Source organism: Patiria miniata, unplaced genomic scaffold (genome assembly GCF_015706575.1).
Source record: "Patiria miniata isolate m_02_andy unplaced genomic scaffold, ASM1570657v1 HiC_scaffold_18, whole genome shotgun sequence".
In the NCBI taxonomy this organism is placed as follows: Eukaryota; Metazoa; Echinodermata; class Asteroidea; order Valvatida; family Asterinidae; genus Patiria; species Patiria miniata.
The window spans coordinates 7,119,194-7,138,204 of record NW_024037056.1 but is presented as its reverse complement, the minus strand read 5'-3'; the positions used below and the strand labels follow the sequence as shown (position 1 = coordinate 7,138,204).

The following is a 19,011-nucleotide window of genomic DNA, read 5'->3' as shown; positions in this document are numbered from 1 at the left end:
TTTTAGAGCTCAAAAGAGTATTGTATTTTGAGTGAAACAAAATCATATTCTAGCTGGTCTTCCCAATATTCCTTTTTACTATTATTTTACTACATGCAAAAAAAATATTACATATGTAAATACATGCCGTTGTATTTTGTTTACTGATTGTGCCACTAACAATCTAAATAAATTTGAACCAAATAAATAGAAAAAGGGAAATGTTAATGATTTTAACCATAAGCTTGTTTTTATCCAACTTATTTTTCCCGGCATCACTGTAGCATGAGAAACCCCGCCTTTAATGCTTATAGGACTTTTGACAGTTCAAACTGTGAAAAAGTCTGTGTCATTAACCTTTGTCAACTGTTAGATTGGTTCCGGGTCCTTCCATCGTATTCCTCACTCAGAATGTAGGAGGCGGAAACAAGTCCAAACGGTAAATCGTGACGTAATAAACAGGACTCCAAATGCAGCGTAGTATAAACGAGTCCTGTTTATTACGTCACGATTTACTATGTTTTGTTTGCTGCCCACAACGACGACTTTTACACAAATTGCACGTTCGGGTCGAAACAGGACCTAAAAACAGCTATTAAAAGTACCTTTTGTACTCATTTCATGACAGACACAATAGTCGTTTTTATTTCATCACACCTTAGGCTACATATACCCGCAAAATTAAGGAAATGTCTTCGAGCATTCCACAACCTCTAAAAATGTTACACCACATTTCTATGACACATGCATCCCCGCATGTCAAATGTCCAGCAAGCACTAGAGCTAGGTTTTCCCAAGCTATACGGCGAAATTACTCATGACTTTTGCAGCCGAGGACCTCCAAGCGCATGCTGCAGTGTGCGCTCCACTGAGTAGGCAGGATACGCAGGAGCCTGGCCCGGAAGGCCTTCGGGAAAGTGGTGGTCACAGGAGTGCTTCTGTCCGAGTTTCCAGGGAACTGTTGAATAAACAATATGGATGGGATTTACAAATTAGCCCTGAAAGTTGGGAGGTTTTCAATTGTTTAACCGACTTTTTGTCTGGAGCATCTTCTGTAGGAATTTGCTTATATTAAATAGCTGAAATAGCCTAAGGGTTTTTTTTTTGTTTAAGTTTCCTTGCTGTTTTTCTGTTGGTGTTGGGTCGGCCCCTGACATCAGGTAATTCGACAAACATGTTTTTTTTGTTTAAACTGCAGCGATTAAGAATATGACACACCTAATCTCGTCCCCAAGGCTTACTTCAATGTTCAATCTCGTTTCAAATGAGAGAGCAGGTGGAGGTAGTGGTAGCGTACTGCTTTAAATCATGATACCGGGGTTTGGGCTCGCCCCCGATGACCGACAGTTAATCTGACCTCAATGTTTGATAAATAGCCGTGTAATTTATGTTTTTTTGTGTGCAAATCTGGGTCTGGGTACAGTTTGGCTTATTGAAGCAGAATGACAACATTACCTCGATCTAAAACATAAAAGATTGTGAAAATACATATATTTAAAATTGTAGCAACATATATGCTGATATATCATCGTCAGTAACCTTGGGCTCACATCTGCTTAGGCCTATACTCCATAACTATTGTCGTTGCACCTCCAATATGACCATTGTGTCCTTCATGAACAGCAATGTAATTTATTACTGACCTTTGTCGGTGCACTTTCTCCTTCCGCGGTGACGTCGGTCCATTGCTGGCCGTCGTTGCTATAGGCAACCTGGAACTCAGTCACCCATTGATAATAATTGTCAGGACGCCCCTGAGTGATGACACCAGTGATGATGACACGGCCACCGAAGTCGACTTGGATCCACGGATTGGGGTCACTAAATCCGGCATTCACCCAGGCAGCACCTAGTAAGCAGATATATGCATACAATGACTCTTAGCAAGTGTGCCACAGAGTGAGATAACCAGGCAGCGGCCGTGCTTGCAGAGTGAGATAATATTTCTAGGGGAAGAAACCCCCCTCACCCCCGGAACAATATCTGTAGTAGTGCTTCTTCAACTTTTCACTTTTTTGGTCACCTTTGACGCACATCCTACCATTTCGTTTGAGTTTTCTTAATAGTGTTCATTCGTTTTGAACGTACGCAGGACGGGCATTTACGTTTCAGCCAATGAAAAGCTTTGCTTGCCACGCTCCACCCACAGTTACCGCCCACCATGATCGTCTACTGCCTTACTTTTATTATTAAAATTGTTTGCTGCTTGTATTAATCATGATAACAATGCAAGAGGATTCCAACAAGTCGTTGAGCAGTACAAAAATCTGAATAACAAAAGAGGATATCTCTTACAAACAAAGCTGTCTGGCACAATGCCTGCTGAATCTCTCTATCGAAGCAATTTGGCAAGTACATGTTCATTGTACATGATGTGTTTTGAACAAAATCTAGTCGGTAAAGCAAACAGAATTACGCACGTAATTAGTTTAGTGCAGGTATATGAATTCCAACTGCAGAGAGTCCTCTCAGCATTTAAGCCTACTGTACATAATGGCTTCAGTCATGGATCCCGTGGCCACAATCATGTTCCTTTCTGTATGTTATTACTTTCTGTTATTGATAAGTGTACACCCTGTTGATTTTTTTCTCGACGAAGAGCTGGCATTTCTTTGGAATTATTTTAACACTCTGTTTATGGGTTTTCTCTGCACGGGCATGTTTTGTTTGCCTGCACCTTTGCCAAGATTGCGCTACAATAGAAACTATTCTGAAGGCTTACGTAGGGTACAGCATACAGTCAGTATTCAGATTAACAATACACTTGCAAAGTAAGGAAAGAAAAAGGCTACGGCAGGGAACGAGCGCTATATAGACACTATTATAAAGGCTTACGTAGGGTACAGTCAGTATTCAAATTAACAATACACTTGGAACGTAAGGAAATAATCAGGCTAAGGCAGGGTGTGAGCGCTACAATAGAAACTATTATAAGGGTTTACGTAGGGTACAGTCAGTATTGAGATTTACAATACACTTGGAACGTAAGGAAAGAATAAGGCTAAGGCAGGGTACGAGCGCTACAATAGAAACTATGTAGGATTCAAAAGGCTTACGTAGGGAACAGTCAGTATTCAGATTATTTAGAAGTAACAGTAAAAACGGTACGTAGGATTATAAATGCTTACGCAGGGTACATTCAGTATTCAGATTAACAAGACATACACATTCTATGCCTGTAAAAGCTAAAGGCCACCGTCGGGTACTGTCACTCTGAAAGCAAGACGAACGTGAGGCACAAAATGGGGAACGTTCGACAAAATATATGTGCCCGTGTGAATATCAATGATGAGGAGAGGGCACTTGTTTTAAATGCATATCGCCATAAGTTTATAAACACAGAAGAGGTTTATGGAGTAAATCGTAAGTCTATGGAGTAAATCACCAATGTTTTACGACGCTGAGAAAAAAGTTTGGGTCATTACGTTTAAAATTCCAATAAAAAGAAATATTCGTATGTTCCGTATTTTTATTATATTCTTTTCATAACTAAAGACGAATAAAACTGCTGCAAACTGTTAAAAGAGTATAATGCCCTGAAACTACTAATCAACAAACTTAGCTGACCCAAGTTTCGGCAAGCCCTTCCAATTTTTATTTATAATTATTTATTTATAATACATGGGATATAACTGATAACAAGTCTTTTATTTTGTTAATTTCAGTTTTTATGTATCGGAGATTATACGATAGAGCTTCAAAGAAACAGATATTTGTTTGTGTTTACTTTTATTGACAGGAAAATGTTGACAAACTTTGTCGAAAGATTTCAACATGAGTTTGAGTTGTGCACTACAGTGTCCTATACATGTATACGCGTACATGTACAACATTTCCAGTGCATTTCTTCATCACGTCAATATGTTGCCTATAGGTACAACACTATACAACTCCACTTTATTGTTCCCGATCCTGCCACTTAGAATGTTCTTTTGTTATGTTGATATTTGTACCGCTCAACGACTTGGAATCTTCTTGCATTGTTACAATGATTAATACAAGCAGCGAACAATTTAAATAATAAAAGTAAGGCAGTAGACGGTCATGGTGGGCGGTAACTGTGGGTGGAGCGTGGCAAGCAAAGCTTTTCATTGGCTGAGACCTAAATGCCCGTCCTGCGTACGTTCAAAACGAATGAACACTAATTAGGCCCTACGGTTCGTCCCATGTGATGTTTCGTGAATGAAAATAAAATCAACAATTTACCTTCTAAGTTAAGACGACCCCTGTAGGGCGCCCAGCCTGCCTGGTTGCCCCAGAACGTCGAAGCTGTAATGTTTGCATCTAGGATGCGTCTATCTTCCATACCAAGGGGTCCAGCCTCGGAGCACTCCAAATCTGTCGTATAGGTTGCTGTAAAATAAGTTCATTCAGGGTCGGACGGGGGTCTTTAATACTCGCATCAGTCTTTCCCTACTTGAACCGTTTTATGGACTTTACAGCCGGGAAGATTCCGCCCTCTGCTGATCGTGGAAATGCGTTATGAAACTTGGCTTGTTTTATAGAACTTGTTTTGTACATTGACGCTAATAACTCAAGTGGGCAGATATGATCAGCGCGCGTCCTTCCGTGAATGAGTATAATGAGTACGTTTTTTTTATATGATATATGGATATTGTTTTAGTGGCCCACCTCGAATATTGTGACATTTGGCGCGAATTTTCAGGAACTTGGTGTTAAGACGTCTGCAATACAACAGTCTAAAAGCTAAATTTCGATCGACACAATAAAAATGGACAAAGTGAAAAGCTGTCTTCGCCCGACAAAAATATACAGAAACGTCGCACCTACCTTTCTTACAGGGGACATGGACAGACACTTTGACCGCATCAAGTTGGTCTCGAAAAATGTCCAGTTGGCTATACAACGGAAGGAGAGCTGCTTCGAGAACCGAGTCGGAATCACCATGAGCATGTTCGTGTGCGGTTGCAGCAAACAGGCAGCACTGGGCCACCACGGCAAAGATAGCTACCAGGGGGTACTTCATCTTGATCATCAGAGACACAGAATGATCTCGAATCAGTTCTAAAATCGCACTTATATAGATTTACAACTGACCTAGAATCCTCGACACCAAGATGCGCACAACAGGCTGTGACCCTGCGCAGCACACAAAAGACGAAGGACCGTCACGTAAGTGGGTCAATCAGTTTCCTCCGGTGTCCAGGGCCATAAACTTTTCCGTCGTAAAGTCAGTGCAGAATTTTATTATGCCCATGCAAAAGAAAAAACACATAAAAGCCATTAAGGTATGATTAGCATATGTTGCATAAACTCCAACGACGTTAGAGGCTTCGTCAAGTCTACCAATAGTCCCAACTGGTTGTATGCTTGAGTAGCCATCCATGCAGCACCAGATGTGCGCTTCCTGATAGGCTTACAAGTCTTGTTGAGGTAGCAACAAGTTCAACTGCAGGTTGTGTGATTTTCTTTGTGAAAAACACAGGGTAGTGGGTGCAGGGTAATGGGAGGGGTATTGTGAAGTTCAATTGTGATTAAGTCACTGTAAACACACGAAAATACGCCAGCCCGACCACTCTGCGTTTGTAACTCAACAAACGCGAACCTCTAGTTGAGTGGTCGGGCACAACCCGACCACTGTCTGGATTTGTTCTCATAAATCTTCTTTGTTTGGTTCTTTTTTTTGTTTTTTTTTCCGGACAATATTTCTCCGCGGGTTTTCTCCTAAAACGGTTTATGGTATGAACTTGTAACTTTTAATATAAATCAACCCTCATCGGAATTGGTGCATATTACTCTGACGTCATGATTACGTCTTCAGGTGTCAAATTACAATTGATTTTATCTGAAAAAGTGACCAATTACTTTCACCTATAACTCTTGAACTAAACAATCAATGATGTTGGTATTCTGTAATCAGATAGACCATTAATTGCTAAACATTTTTTGTCACGTACGTTAACTCGCTTAACCTTTGCTTCCGGGTCTACCGGAAGGTCAAAGTAAGAAGAATTCAAAATGAAGACGTTAGCTGGAAATTAAAAAAAAAGCAAAATTTCTTCCGAACAGTTTACGGTATGATCACTAAACCTTGTGTGAACTTGTACCATGTTACGAAGATGTTATAAATTTTGTTACGTCATCATGACGTCATCAAATTACAAGCGATTTAAGGGCAAATTTTGACAAAATAGTTTGCGTTATATCTTTTGAACTAAATGGAGTATCGTGTTTATTTTTTCGTGAGGTTGTAGACTATGCCATGAGAAACATTTTGTGTTCCCAGACACAAAACCGTTTGACCTTTACTTTCGGTGTTACCGGAAGTGCAATAAAAACTTAATATAAATCAAAAGCAGAAGCATTTTACTACAAACATATATATTATGAAAGTGTTTAGTGAAGAATGCAAGATGCAAAAACAGTGTGATTACGTCATCATCCGAAAGGGCGCCCCCTCTCGGCACATAAAATAGAGTTTCCCTTCATTTAATTTTAAAACCATCCGTCCAAATTTTACCAAACCGCCCCTTGATATTCTCTGATTAACCACAGAAAACTTGGCAAGGTTTCAAATTCATGACGTCATGAGACCGGAAGTTACTTTAAGGAGAATTTGAAAAGGATCATAGTTTAAATTTAATTCTATCATTTGTTCCCTGTCATATCTTCGAAGTCCAAATAATGATATTCATTACAATGTTCGCCTTTGGATCTCTAATGCTGTAACGTCATCAAACCGGAAGTTAGGTGTTATTAATACGTCATCAAACCGGAAGTTAGGTGTTATTAATACAATTATATTTCCCATATTTTCATACGTTGTTTTAGCTTTGCAATGAAATATTATCCTCTCCGAACTTTATCAGTATTCACTAACCGTTTTTGACTGATGACGTCATCAAACCAGAAAGAACTTTTTTGTGCACATAGAACGTTTGCTGAAATTTATCACACCGTTAAAGATACCTTAGTTTTTGAAACATCCATTGTACTTGAAGGGATTTAATTTCGTGATCCTTTTTATTCTACATAAACATATATTCCTAACTTAAGTGGGCCGTGTATAATGAAAAGGCTGTCCGCCAGACCACTATGCGTTTCAACAAACGCGAAACTCTAGTTGAGTGGTCGGGCACAACCCGACACACTCTTTGGATCTGTTACGATTAATCTTTCTTTCTTTTTTCTTTTTTTTCCCGGTCAATACTAATCCGCGGGTTTTCTCTTAAACGGTATATGGTATGAACTTTTAACTTTCAATATATATCGACCCTCATCCGAAGTGGTGCATGTAACTCTGACGTCATGATTACGTCATCAGGTGTCAAATTACAAGTGATTTTAGGTGGAAAAGTGACCAATTACTTTCCCTTATAACTCTTGAACTAAATAATCAATGATGTTTGTATTCTGTATTAATGACATAGACCATTAATTGCTCAACAGTTTTTGTCGTGTACGTTAACTCGCTTGACCTTTGCTTCCGGGTCTACCGGAAGGTCAAAGTAAGAAGAATTCAAAATAAAGACGTTAGCTGGAAATTAAAAAAAGCAAAATTTCTTCCGAACAGTTTACGGTATGATCACTAAACCTTGTGTGAACTTGTACCATGTTACGATGTTATAAATTTTGTTACGTCATCATGATGTCATCAGATATCAAATTACTAGCGATTTAAGGGCAAATTTTGACAAAATAGTTTGCGTTATATCTTTTGAACTAAATGAAGTATCGTGTTCATTTTTTTCGTGAGGTTGTAGACTATGCCGTTAGAAACATTTCTTGTCCCCAGACACAAAACCGCTTGACCTTTACTTCCGGTGCTACCGGAAGTGCAATAAAAACCGAGAATAACTCAAAAGCATTTTACTGCACACATATAAATTATGAAAGTGTTAAGTGAGAAATGCCAGTCACAAAAAAGTGTAATGACGTCATCATTCAAAAGGACGCCCCCTAGCGGCACATTTAATATTGTTTGCTTTCTTTAATTTGAAAACCATCCGTTCAAATTTTACCAAATCGCCCCTTGATATTCTCTGATTAACCACAGATAATTTGGCAAGGTTTCAAATTCATGACGTAATCAGACCGGAAGTTACTTCTATGAGAATTTGAAAATGAACATATTTTAAATTAAATTCTATCATTTGATCCATGTTGTATATCTTCGTAGTCCAAATAACGATATCCATCACAAATTTACAATGTTCACCTTTTGCTTCCAAAATACTGTAACGTCATCAAACCGGAAGTAAGGTGTTATGAATACTACACTTATATTTTCCAGATTTTCATGCGTTAATTAACTTCACAATGGATATTGATCCACAAATCAGTATCACTTCCCGTTTGTGAATAATGACGTCATCAAGCAAGAAACTAGAGGTTCGCGTTTGTTGAGTTACAAACGCAGAGTGGTCGGGCTGGCATATTATCTTGTGTTTACAGTGACTTAATCATAATTGAACTGCACAATACCCCTCCCTTTACCATGCACCCATTACCCTGTGTTTTTTACAAAGAAAATCACACAACCTGCAGTTGAACTTGTTGCTACCTCGACAAGACTTGTATGCCTATCAGGAAGCGAACATCTGGTGCTGCATGGATGGCTACTCAAGCATACAACCAGTTGGGACTATTGGTAGAGTTAACGAAGCCTGTAACGTCGTTAGAGTTTATGCCACAGAATTATGCTAATCTTAAAATAAAATGGCTTTTTTGTTTTGTTTTGTTTTTGTCTTTTGCATGGGCATAATAATTTTGCACTAAGGGTACGACATTGGAAGAATTGACAGAGCGTCTTACGTCGTTAAAGTTTATGAAACATAATTATGCTAATTTTAAGATAAGATGGCTTTTATATTGTTTTTTTTGTTGTTGGTCTTTTGCATGGGTATAATAAAATTCTGCACTGAATTTATGACAACGGTAGTACTGCTACCACATAATTTCATCATTTGTTCATCATGGACTGCAAAATCACAGCTCTTATAAGAATAAACAAAGGGGAGGATCCAGGAATTTGTACAAAATCACACAAAGCATTCAATACTAATATTCTAGTCTTTTTTCTGATTGTTTTCGGCGTAACTCGCAAATCAACACTGATTCTTTAATTCGTACCTTTATGCAGAAATTTAATATTTCGACAGTGTAGCCACAAACTTTTTTTTCGTTATCTCAGTGCAGAAGCCATTTTATTTTTGATATTGAGATAATCAAATGTTGCATATATTAAGCTCCAAACTCGTCATAGAGGCTCCCTCAAGTCTACCGATTCCGATTCTGACCATGAATTCAATTCTAATATTCTCGACCATTTTCTGATATTTTTCGCCATATTGAAATCGCGCCTCGCCAGTTTTCCTCTCATATCTGAATGCTGAAAATTTATATTTCTACAGCGTGTAGCCACAAACTTGTCGGTCGTAAACTCAGTGCAGAATTTTATTATGCCCATGCAAAAGAAAGAAATAACATAAAAGCCATTTTATGATAACATTAGCATATAATGCATGAACTCCAACGACGTTAGAGGCTCTGTCAAGTCTACCGTTGTCATAAATTCAGTGCAGAATTTTATTATACCCGTGCAAAAGACCAAAAAAAAAAAAAATATAAAAGCCATTTTATCTTAAAATTAGCATAATTATTTTTCATAAACTTTAACGACCAGACGCTCTGTCAATTCTACCAATGTCGTAACCTTAGTGCAGAACTTTATTATGCCCATGCAAAAGACAAAAACAAAACAAAACAAAAAAGCCATTTTATTTTAAGATTAGCATAATTCTGTTGCATAAACTCTAACGACGTTACAGGCTTCGTTAACTCTACCAATAGTCCCAACTGGTTGTATGCTTGAGTAGCCATCCATGCAGCACCAGATGTGCGCTTCCTGATAGGCCTACAAGTCTTGTCGAGGTAGCAACAAGTTCAACTGCAGGTTGTGTGATTTTCTTTGTGAAAAACACAGGGTAATGGGTGCAGGGTAAAGGGAGGGGTAATGTGCAGTTCAATTATGATTAAGTCACTGTAAAAACAAGAAAATATGCCAACCCGACCACTCAAGCCTCACAAATATTAATAATGTTCCTATCCATTATGGTGTGCAGTAAAAATTTTGAGAAAAGCCTCCTTCACGAGTTAATAATTGATAAATATCAACCTTTTTGCCGGCTTCCACTGGTCGATACCGAGACCCACGCCAAATCACGCCGAGTGACGCTAATGAATATGCTAATCTACAATATGATATTGTGTGGCTTGGCTGAAATCGGTAAACCGTAGCGCCTGAGGCGCTTTGCTGAACAATGCATGTGACTTGGATTGGCAGAAATCATCGTCGAAATTTTCCATGGAGATCGTTCAAATTGTAACAATAGCGTTTGCAACAACATATTAAGCTGAAATTCGGACTACACTTGGATGATATAAGTGTTCAACTGCTCGTGAAATAACAAGTTTTTGAACGATTTCTTCCAGACTTGAAGGTATACCAGTAACCAGTATTGATGTTTCGGCATCGATGACGGCGATTTTTTTTCCACTAACATGAAGCTAAGAATGTCTTCTTCCGTTATAATTTAACTTTTCAATCATACAGGCATATATTGTGAGAAACACAACGTTCAAAAGGCCATGTTTTTTGTTGTGCCCGAATTTCACTGCTCTGCTATTGCGTCTAATTAGTACGTAATCGGATTAGCTTTGCTTAACTACGGCAGACGCTTTGCCTTAGTAACCACATGACTGCGTAAGTACAGAATAAGGCTAAGGCAGGGTACGAGCGCTATATGGACACTATTATAAAGGCTTACGTAGGGTACAGTCAGTATTCATATTAACAATACACTTGAAACGTAAGGAAAAAATAAGGCTAAGACAGGGTACGAGCGCTACGATAGACACTATTATAAGGGCTTACGTAGGGTACAGGTTCAGGTTTCAGGTTCAGGTTTATTTATTTCCACAGTATTAATCCAACAAAAGTTAACCATAGAAAGTAATATATAAATAAATAAATAAATAAATAAATAAATGGATATATAAAGATGCAATTAACGAGCAAGTGATACTGCAGAGGGATCCATTAAGAAGCAAAGCTTGTAAGCAATGGTCCCTATATTAAGCAAACACGTGCATTGAGCCTACAGAAAGAAGATACAAGAGAGGGCATGAGATTGGGAGACAAAAAATACCAACAGGGCTCAGTGCACATGTTGCTTACAAAAGCTAAGTTTAACTTACAGATGTGAACAAACAAAAACCGACAAGAACCTAATGGCATGGGCTATATACAATGTAGGCTCGCTAACTGGATTAAAATGAACAATTGCATTGCAGGGATTCAGCTATAAGCTTCTAACAAAATAGATTTGTAAATACGTTTAAAGGTCGAAATGTTTTTGGAGGCTTTAAGTTTATCAGGAACTGAATTCCAAAGCATGGGTCCCTCGTGTTTAACCTTTTTATGGGCAAAAGAAGTACGGGTGTATGGAATGTGAAAATTAGAGGCTTGACGAGTAAAGTAAGAATGAATTTCGAGATTCCGAGAAAAAAATACTTTTAAAGGAGGAAGGTATATTGTTACTGGCGACCTTGTACATGAGGGACCCAAGCTGATAATGATAAATATCATGGAGTTTTAAAGTTTCATGTTTTAAGAACAGGGGATCTGTATGTGCATTAAAATCTGAGAAGTTTATTATTCAAAGGGCCCGTTTCTGCAGGAGGAGAAGTCTGTTTAAATATTTGTCAGCGGCACCTCCCCATGCGATTATCCCATAATTAATGTATGATACAACCAGGGTATTGTACAGAGAATCAAGAACGGGTCCGGGAAAGAAATGTTTAATCTTATTAAACAACACCAATATTCCTAGCGATAATTTTACAAATATGATCGATATGAATTACCAATTCGCAGCAGACTTAAGCTCCTTGTTAACTGTGTGCACAAGGTGATTAATGTCACTATATGAAAAAAGTAAATTGGAGTCATCAGCAAACAATATAAATGATAGCACACTAGAAGAATTTGTAAAGTCGTTAATATATAATATAAAACGCAATGGCCCAAGGATGGATCCCTGAGGTACGCCATGGGTAAGAATACCAGAACTTGAATTTATACCATTAATTGATACATACTGCGATCTATTCGAAAGATAGCTCCTAAACCATTCAAGAGGAATTCCTCTGATACCATAAAATGACAGTTTATGCAATAATATGTTATGGTCAATAGTATCAAATGCCTTAGAGAGGTCAAGAAATATTCCCATAGTGTGTTTCGAGTCATCAATCGCATTAGAAACTTTATCACAGTCACTATTCAGATATTTACAATACACTTGGAACGTAAGGAAAGAATCAGGCTAAGGCAGGGTGTGAGCGCTACAATAGAAACTATTATAAGGGTTTACGTAGGGTACAGTCAGTATTGAGATTTACAATACACTTGGAACGTAAGGAAAGAATAAGGCTAAGGCAGGGTACGAGCACTACAATAGAAACTATGTAGGATTAAAAAGGCTTACGTATAGGGAACAGTCAGTATTCAGATTAACAATACACTCGGAACGCAAGAAAATAACAAGGCTAAGGCAGGGTACGAGCGCTACTTAGAAGAGTAATAAAAACGGTACGTAGGATTATAAATGCTTACGCAGGGTACAGTCAGTATTCAGATTAACAAGACATACACATTGTATGCCTGTAAAAGCTAAAGGCCACCGTCGGGTACTGTCACTCTGAAAGCAAGACGAAAGTGAGGCACGAAATGGGGAACGTTCGACAAAATATATGTGCCCGTGTGAATATCAATGATGAGGAGAGGGCACTTGTTTTAAATGCATATGGCCATCAGTTTATAAACAAAGAAGAGGTTTATGGAGTAAATCATAAGTTTATGAAGTAAATCACCAATGTTTTACGACGCTGAGAAAAAAGTTTGGGTCATTACGTTTAGAATTCCAATAAAACTAACAAACTTAGCTGACCCAAGTTTCGGCAAGTCCTTCCAATTTGTATTTATAATTATTTATTTATAATACATGGGATATAATTGATAACAAGTCTTTTATTTTGTTAATTTCAGTTTTTATGTATCGGAGATTATACGATAGAGCTTCAAAGAAACAGAGATTTGTCTGTGTTTACTTTTATTGACAGGAAAATGGTTGACAAACTTTGTCGAAAGATTTCAACATGAGTTTGAGTTGTGCACTACAGTGTCCTATACATGTATACGCGTACATGTACAACATTTCCAGTGCATTTCTTCATCACTTCATTATGTCGCCTATAGGTACAACACTATACAACTCCACTCTATTGTTCCCAATCCTGCCACTTAGAATGTTCTTTTGTTATGTTGATATTTGTACCGTTCAACGACTTGGAATCCTCTTGCATTGTTACCATGATTAATACAAGCAGCGAACAATTTAAATAATTAAAGTAAGGCAGTAGACGGTCATGGTGGGCGGTAACTGTGTGTGGAGCGTGGCAAGCAAAGCTTTTCATTGACTGAGACCAAAATGCCCGTCCTGCGTACGTTATAAACGAATGAACACTAATTAGGCCCTACGGTTCGTCCCATGTGATGTTTCGTGAATGAAAATAAAATCAACAATTTACCTTCTAAGTTAAGACGACCCCTGTAGGGCGCCCAGCCTGCCTGGTTGCCCCAGAACGTTGAAGCTGTAATGTTTGCATCTAGGATGCGTCTATCTTCCATACCAAGGGGTCCAGCCTCAGAGCACTCCAAATATGTCGTATAGGTATCTGTATCTGTAGCGTACTGCAAGCAAACTCCACTATGGGATATACGGTTGTAGGCGCGTGGTGGCTAGCAGCATCCCTAAACAATGTTGTTAGTAGGCCCCCTTAGTGTTGAAGACAACTGCATCTCATGGAGTCTTGACTTAAAGGACTCCACTGAAGTAGCTTCCCTGACTTCTGTAGGAAGTAGGTTCCACTGAGCTGTTGTTCTTGGTAGGAAAGAGTATCTGTAGCAGTCCTTCTTAGATGTAGGGTGAACAAAGGATAATGAAGATGATTTTCTAGTTGACATTTTGTCCCGTGTGGAATCAACTTGGTACTGATCAACATCAATTGCGATTTTGTGGTGAATGGATTTGTAGAGCAAGGTTAGTCTGGATATGGTTCTGCGTTCCTCCAATGATTTCCATCCGAGGTGGGTGATCATGGATGAGACACTACTTGTGCGCCTGAAGTCCTTACAGACGAACCTGGCGCGTAATACACGACCTAATTGTGGCAAGAGACCAGTTTATTGTGTGACCTTTGCGCGCGTGCGGATCGAGACTTGACCTCATCGATAGACGGCGCGAAATCGAAAGTGAAACATTTTCACTTTCAGTTTCAGAAGTGGACTGGTGGAGGGCCTCGCTAAACTCGGCCTTGTCTTGCATCCAGTGAGTATTTAAACAAATCATACCTACATTTATTATGTTTAATACAAAATCTTTCAATCTTGAATCATGAATGGTCTTGAATCGGACCATTAGTAGTATAGTATAGTAGTTTAGTATAGTAGTAAAATATAGTAGTTACGAAGCAAACTCTCATATTTCTTCCAGCGCAATAAAAGATGCAGCAAAACCTTTGTGAAACTTCACTGGTCAGCTCTTTCGTTGTGAGTAGTATGTGTGGGACTGAAAATGGACCGTAATTGCCTGCAGAAGTCGCGCATGCGCACTAGTTTCCCCCATTTTTCGGCGGGAGATTTTAGCAGATTCTCTAGACGTTGTTCCTGACAAGTCGCGCTCTTGCATAAATGTTGTTTGTTTGTTGTTGTTTTTTTACTTTGTCTCACTAACGTGGGGGCAGGGCCAAAAATAAGACCGTCTGTATAAATTCGAACAAACACAGTTCCTTTGTATAGCTCCATACAAGTTGATCACCGCACGTTTAGCGCGTATGTTTACAACCGTCGGGTGAGCCATTGAACCTTTCTTCGATCGCTGGTTGGCTCCATAGGAAAGCGATGATTTATTTATTTATTATTACATTTCTTTACCCAGGGTATGCCCAAACAGTTTAAAACTGGTTTCGATGGGGGCCCTGCATACACTAAAAATGATTACAAACATGTACATATACAAAAACAATACAATTCAATACAATGGGATAAAAGCATTATTTGACATGCATAATTGTTAAGCAAATGTTATAAATACAATATTATTGCAAAACTATTATAACTGCATGTAGAGTGTGAAACAACATCGCTAACAGGCTTAACTATAAGGTGAATTCAGTGAACACGTACAATTTGGAACTATCTTGTAACATCAAGAACAAATATAATTATATTCGCTGATTACGGGAGGGGCGAAAAACTCGCGAAAACCCCTTTTGGGAAAAACACGGGGAAATTCCCATCCGGCTCCTTATTGTTATTGCAACCAAGTTTGTTAACTCCGTAGATCAGCACATATTTAGATTTGTATAATCAGAGAAGAATAATGCTGGTAGAGATACGGGCAAAACCTTTCAACATAACCATCTTACAGGCGTACGCACCAACACAAGATTATTCTGACGACGAGATCGAAGACTTCTATGGAAAAATAGAGAATACCATCAGACAAGTAAAATCAAGGGATGTACTTATAGTCATGGGAGATTTCAACGCCAAAGTTGGCGGATCACACCAACCACCCACAACAGACAAATATGGCCTAGGAGAACAAAATGACAGGGGAGAAAGACTAATACAATTCTGCGAGGAGCACAATCTAGTTATTGGGAATACCTTTTTCCAACACCCACAAAGAAGATTATACACCGGGTCAAGTCCAGGAGACATGTACCGGAACCAGATAGACTTCATCATGATCAGAGGCAGATTTAAAAACAGCTTCAAACAGGTAAAGACATACCCTGGAGCAGACATCTACTCAGACCACAAGCCAGTAGTGGCGACAATTGCATTGAAAGTGAAGAAAACACAAAATCCAAACTATGGAACAAAGAAATATGATCTATCTACTCTTCAACAACCAGACATGCGGCATTCATACGCAGTTGAGGTGCAGAACAGATTTGAGACACTGCTAAAGGAAGACACCGAACAACATGAAAGCGACGTAGACAGGATAGAGGCACAATGGAAAAACATAAAAGAAAGTATACAACATGCCAACGAGGAAACTCTTCACCGGAAGGAAAGAAAGGCCAAGCATCCATGGATGACGGATCATATCCTAAAACTCATGACCGAAAGGAAAAAGAAGAAAAACACAGCGGAATATCACTCAATTAACAAACAGATTCAGAAAGAGTGCCGAAAGAGAAAGGAGGCATGGCTACAAAGGAAATGCGAGGAGATCGAAACCCTGGATAGAAAACATCAAACAAAAGAAATGTATGACAGGATCAAAGAGCTGACAAACACAAAACCAACAAACAAAGGAACTGGCTGCATAAGAAGTAAAGAGGGAAGCATCATCTTTGACCAACAAGAAATATCAAGCAGATGGGTTGAATATGTGACTGAGCTGTTCGGTGATGAGAGAGAACCAAAACCCACCATCAATAATGAGGATGGCCCACCGATCCTCCTACAGGAGGTCAAATATGCCATAAATCAACTCAGATGTGGAAAAGCTCCTGGACCTGACAGCATCACTGCTGAGATGCTAAAAGCACTTGAGAAAGAAAGTCTAGAAACATTTACAGAACTGTGTAAAAACATCTACAATACGGTCCATATCCCAGAAGACTTTAGACAATCAATTTTTGTGACAATCCCGAAGAAAATGAAAGACATGGACAAGGGATGATCCAGAACACAATTTTTTGGGGGGCCAAAAAAATTGTTGGTCCCCCAAAAAAGTGGGTCAAAAAATGACGGCGTGGCGTTCGGGGCCCGCTTAAGGGCCCCGACATTTTTTTGGATGCTAGATGCTCTGTGGTGCGATCTGAGGCAATTTCTGACCATCTTAACCAATGTTTTTTGAGGAAAAGATGGTGGTGTACTCATTGCCTGCCTTTATTGCGATGTCACATAAAAAAAAATTGGTTTCGTTTTTTTTTTTTTTTTTTTTTTTGGGGGGGGGGGCATGGCCCCCTTTGCCCCCCCCCGGATCCCCCCTTGGACATGGATTGCACAGACTTCAGAACCATCAGTCTGATGATTCACGTGGTCAAAATGTTACTCCGGATCATCTTGGAGCGTATTAAAAACAAGATCAACAGAGAAGTTGGGAAGGAGCAATGTGGATTTAGACCTTCTAGCGGAACAAGGGAAGCAATCATCAATATGAGATCAATAAGCGAAAGACACATAGAACTAGACACTGAGGTACATGTATGCTTCATTGACTATGCAAAAGCATTTGACAAAGTTCACCACAAAGCAATGATCGACTGCTTGCAAGCAATCGGTTTAGACGGCAAAGACGTCCGCCTGATTGAAAACCTGTACTGGGATCAAGTAGCAGCAATACAGATTGGCAACACACTCTCTCCCACTGTTGAAATCAAGAACGGGGTGAGACAGGGATGTGTACTCTCACCCAGCTTATTCAATATCTACACAGAAGTGATCTTCAGAGAAATTGAAGATTACAGAGGGGTTAATGTGGGAGGATTCAATGTGAATAACCTACGATATGCAGATGACACAGTCCTCATGGCAAAAACAGAAAGGGATCTACAAAACATTGTGGACAAAATCAAAGAAGAAAGCGAAAAACACGGGCTTAAAATGAACGTCAAGAAGACAAAAACAATGGTCATCAGTAAGAGGAAGTCTAAAACCAGCGTCCAGGTTGACGGGAAAGAACTGGAACAGGTCGACTCCTTCATCTACTTAGGACAAATGATAACGGAAGATGGGCGATGCCAAGATGAAATCAAACGAAGGATAGCTATTGGCAAATCTGTCTTCAATAAAAGGAAACACATCTTCACATCAAGAAACATCAACATCAAAACACGGCTAAGACTAATAAAATGCTACATCTGGTCAACAGTACTATATGGAGCAGAAACATGGACATTGACGAAAGATTCAATCAACCGACTCGAAGCATTCGAAATGTGGACATACAGAAGAATGCTGCGCATCCCCTGGATAGTTAAAATGACCAACAAACAAGTCCTTCAAATAGCACTGACAAAGAAATCCCTAATAAAAACAGTAAAATACAGGAAGACAAACTACTTTGGACACATGATGAGAAACCAAATGCTGCAGAAGACTCTTTTGGAAGGCAAACTAGAGGGGAAAAGACCAAGAGGAAGAAGAAGAACATCGTGGTTTGATAATGTGAGAGACTGGACTGGCCTTAGCTACATGGAATGTGCAAGGGCATCTCAGGACAGAGACAGATGGAAATCCATTGCAGCCAACCTTCTGCGAGAAGACGGCACCTGATTGATTGATTGAATCAGAGAAGACAGCGACAAATACCCACATCATTATTTTCCGCAATATTACTAACTGGACGTTATACGTAGTTCAGATTTGAATGAGGTTAGCGAAGTCATGGTTCTCAACTGCACATGCAAATTATTCCATATGTGTAGCGGTCAAACTCAGATACATTTCTATTTTTCGCCAAGTGAGGGCGCTGTTGCGGGAAGACGACAGCTAAGCAAAAAAGCAACATGGCTTCAGCTCGATCTCGCCGAGTTGCATCTCGATAGAGTTGTTCTTCACCCAAAACATTAATCTGGCCAAGGTTTATAAAACGGTTCGTTACTCTTAAATACTTTATATCAATGATTCAGTAATTAATGTGATATTTAGTGATATTTTGTAAGCCTAAAAGTTGTACAAATGTATACATGTATTTTCAACGCATGTTATTTTGGATCATGTTATTAAGCACATGTACAAGTATTATACAGGGTGTACATAAACCCTTCTTGATTTATGTCATGGTCGATAAACTCACATCTGTCCTTGTACATTGTAGGGGCCTACACACATGTGTATGTGTATTTTCATAAACATTGCCTTTAGTTTGGACATTTATAGTACATGTAAATGTAAGTGATATGTAATTCAGTCAGCTGATT

At 39.0% G+C, this 19,011-nt stretch overlaps 2 protein-coding genes across 2 annotated transcripts; one reads left to right on the top strand and one right to left on the bottom strand.

Annotated features, from left to right (window-relative positions):
• Positions 1-657: 657 nt before the first annotated feature.
• On the bottom strand, positions 658-5,440 carry LOC119725140 (lactadherin-like). Its single transcript, XM_038196502.1, has 4 exons — positions 4,771-5,440; positions 4,186-4,332; positions 1,623-1,828; positions 658-937 (listed from the first exon to the last, which is right to left on the bottom strand). Exons 1-4 carry the CDS (start codon positions 4,973-4,975, stop codon positions 791-793), a joined length of 705 nt encoding a protein of 234 aa, XP_038052430.1. The 5' UTR covers positions 4,976-5,440; the 3' UTR covers positions 658-790.
• Positions 5,441-15,446: 10,006 nt separating this feature from the next.
• On the top strand, positions 15,447-16,766 carry LOC119725064. The gene has a single exon (XM_038196426.1). It carries the CDS (start codon positions 15,447-15,449, stop codon positions 16,764-16,766), a length of 1,320 nt encoding a protein of 439 aa, XP_038052354.1.
• Positions 16,767-19,011: the final 2,245 nt, after the last annotated feature.

What these genes read in the sequence shown, in the direction of transcription:
- LOC119725140 (XM_038196502.1), bottom strand. Translation starts at nt 4,975, where the DNA reads ATGATCAAGATGAAGTACCCCCTGGTAGCTATCTTTGCCGTGGTGGCC. An exon ending in CCATGTCCCCTGTAAGAAAG is followed by an intron (nt 4,333 to 4,770) that starts GTAGGTGCGACG and finishes CTTATTTTACAG; the next exon opens with CAACCTATACGACAGATTTG. An exon ending in GAGAAAGTGCACCGACAAAG is followed by an intron (nt 938 to 1,622) that starts GTCAGTAATAAA and finishes TTTATTCAACAG; the next exon opens with TTCCCTGGAAACTCGGACAG.
- LOC119725064 (XM_038196426.1), top strand. Translation starts at nt 15,447, where the DNA reads ATGCTGGTAGAGATACGGGCAAAACCTTTCAACATAACCATCTTACAG.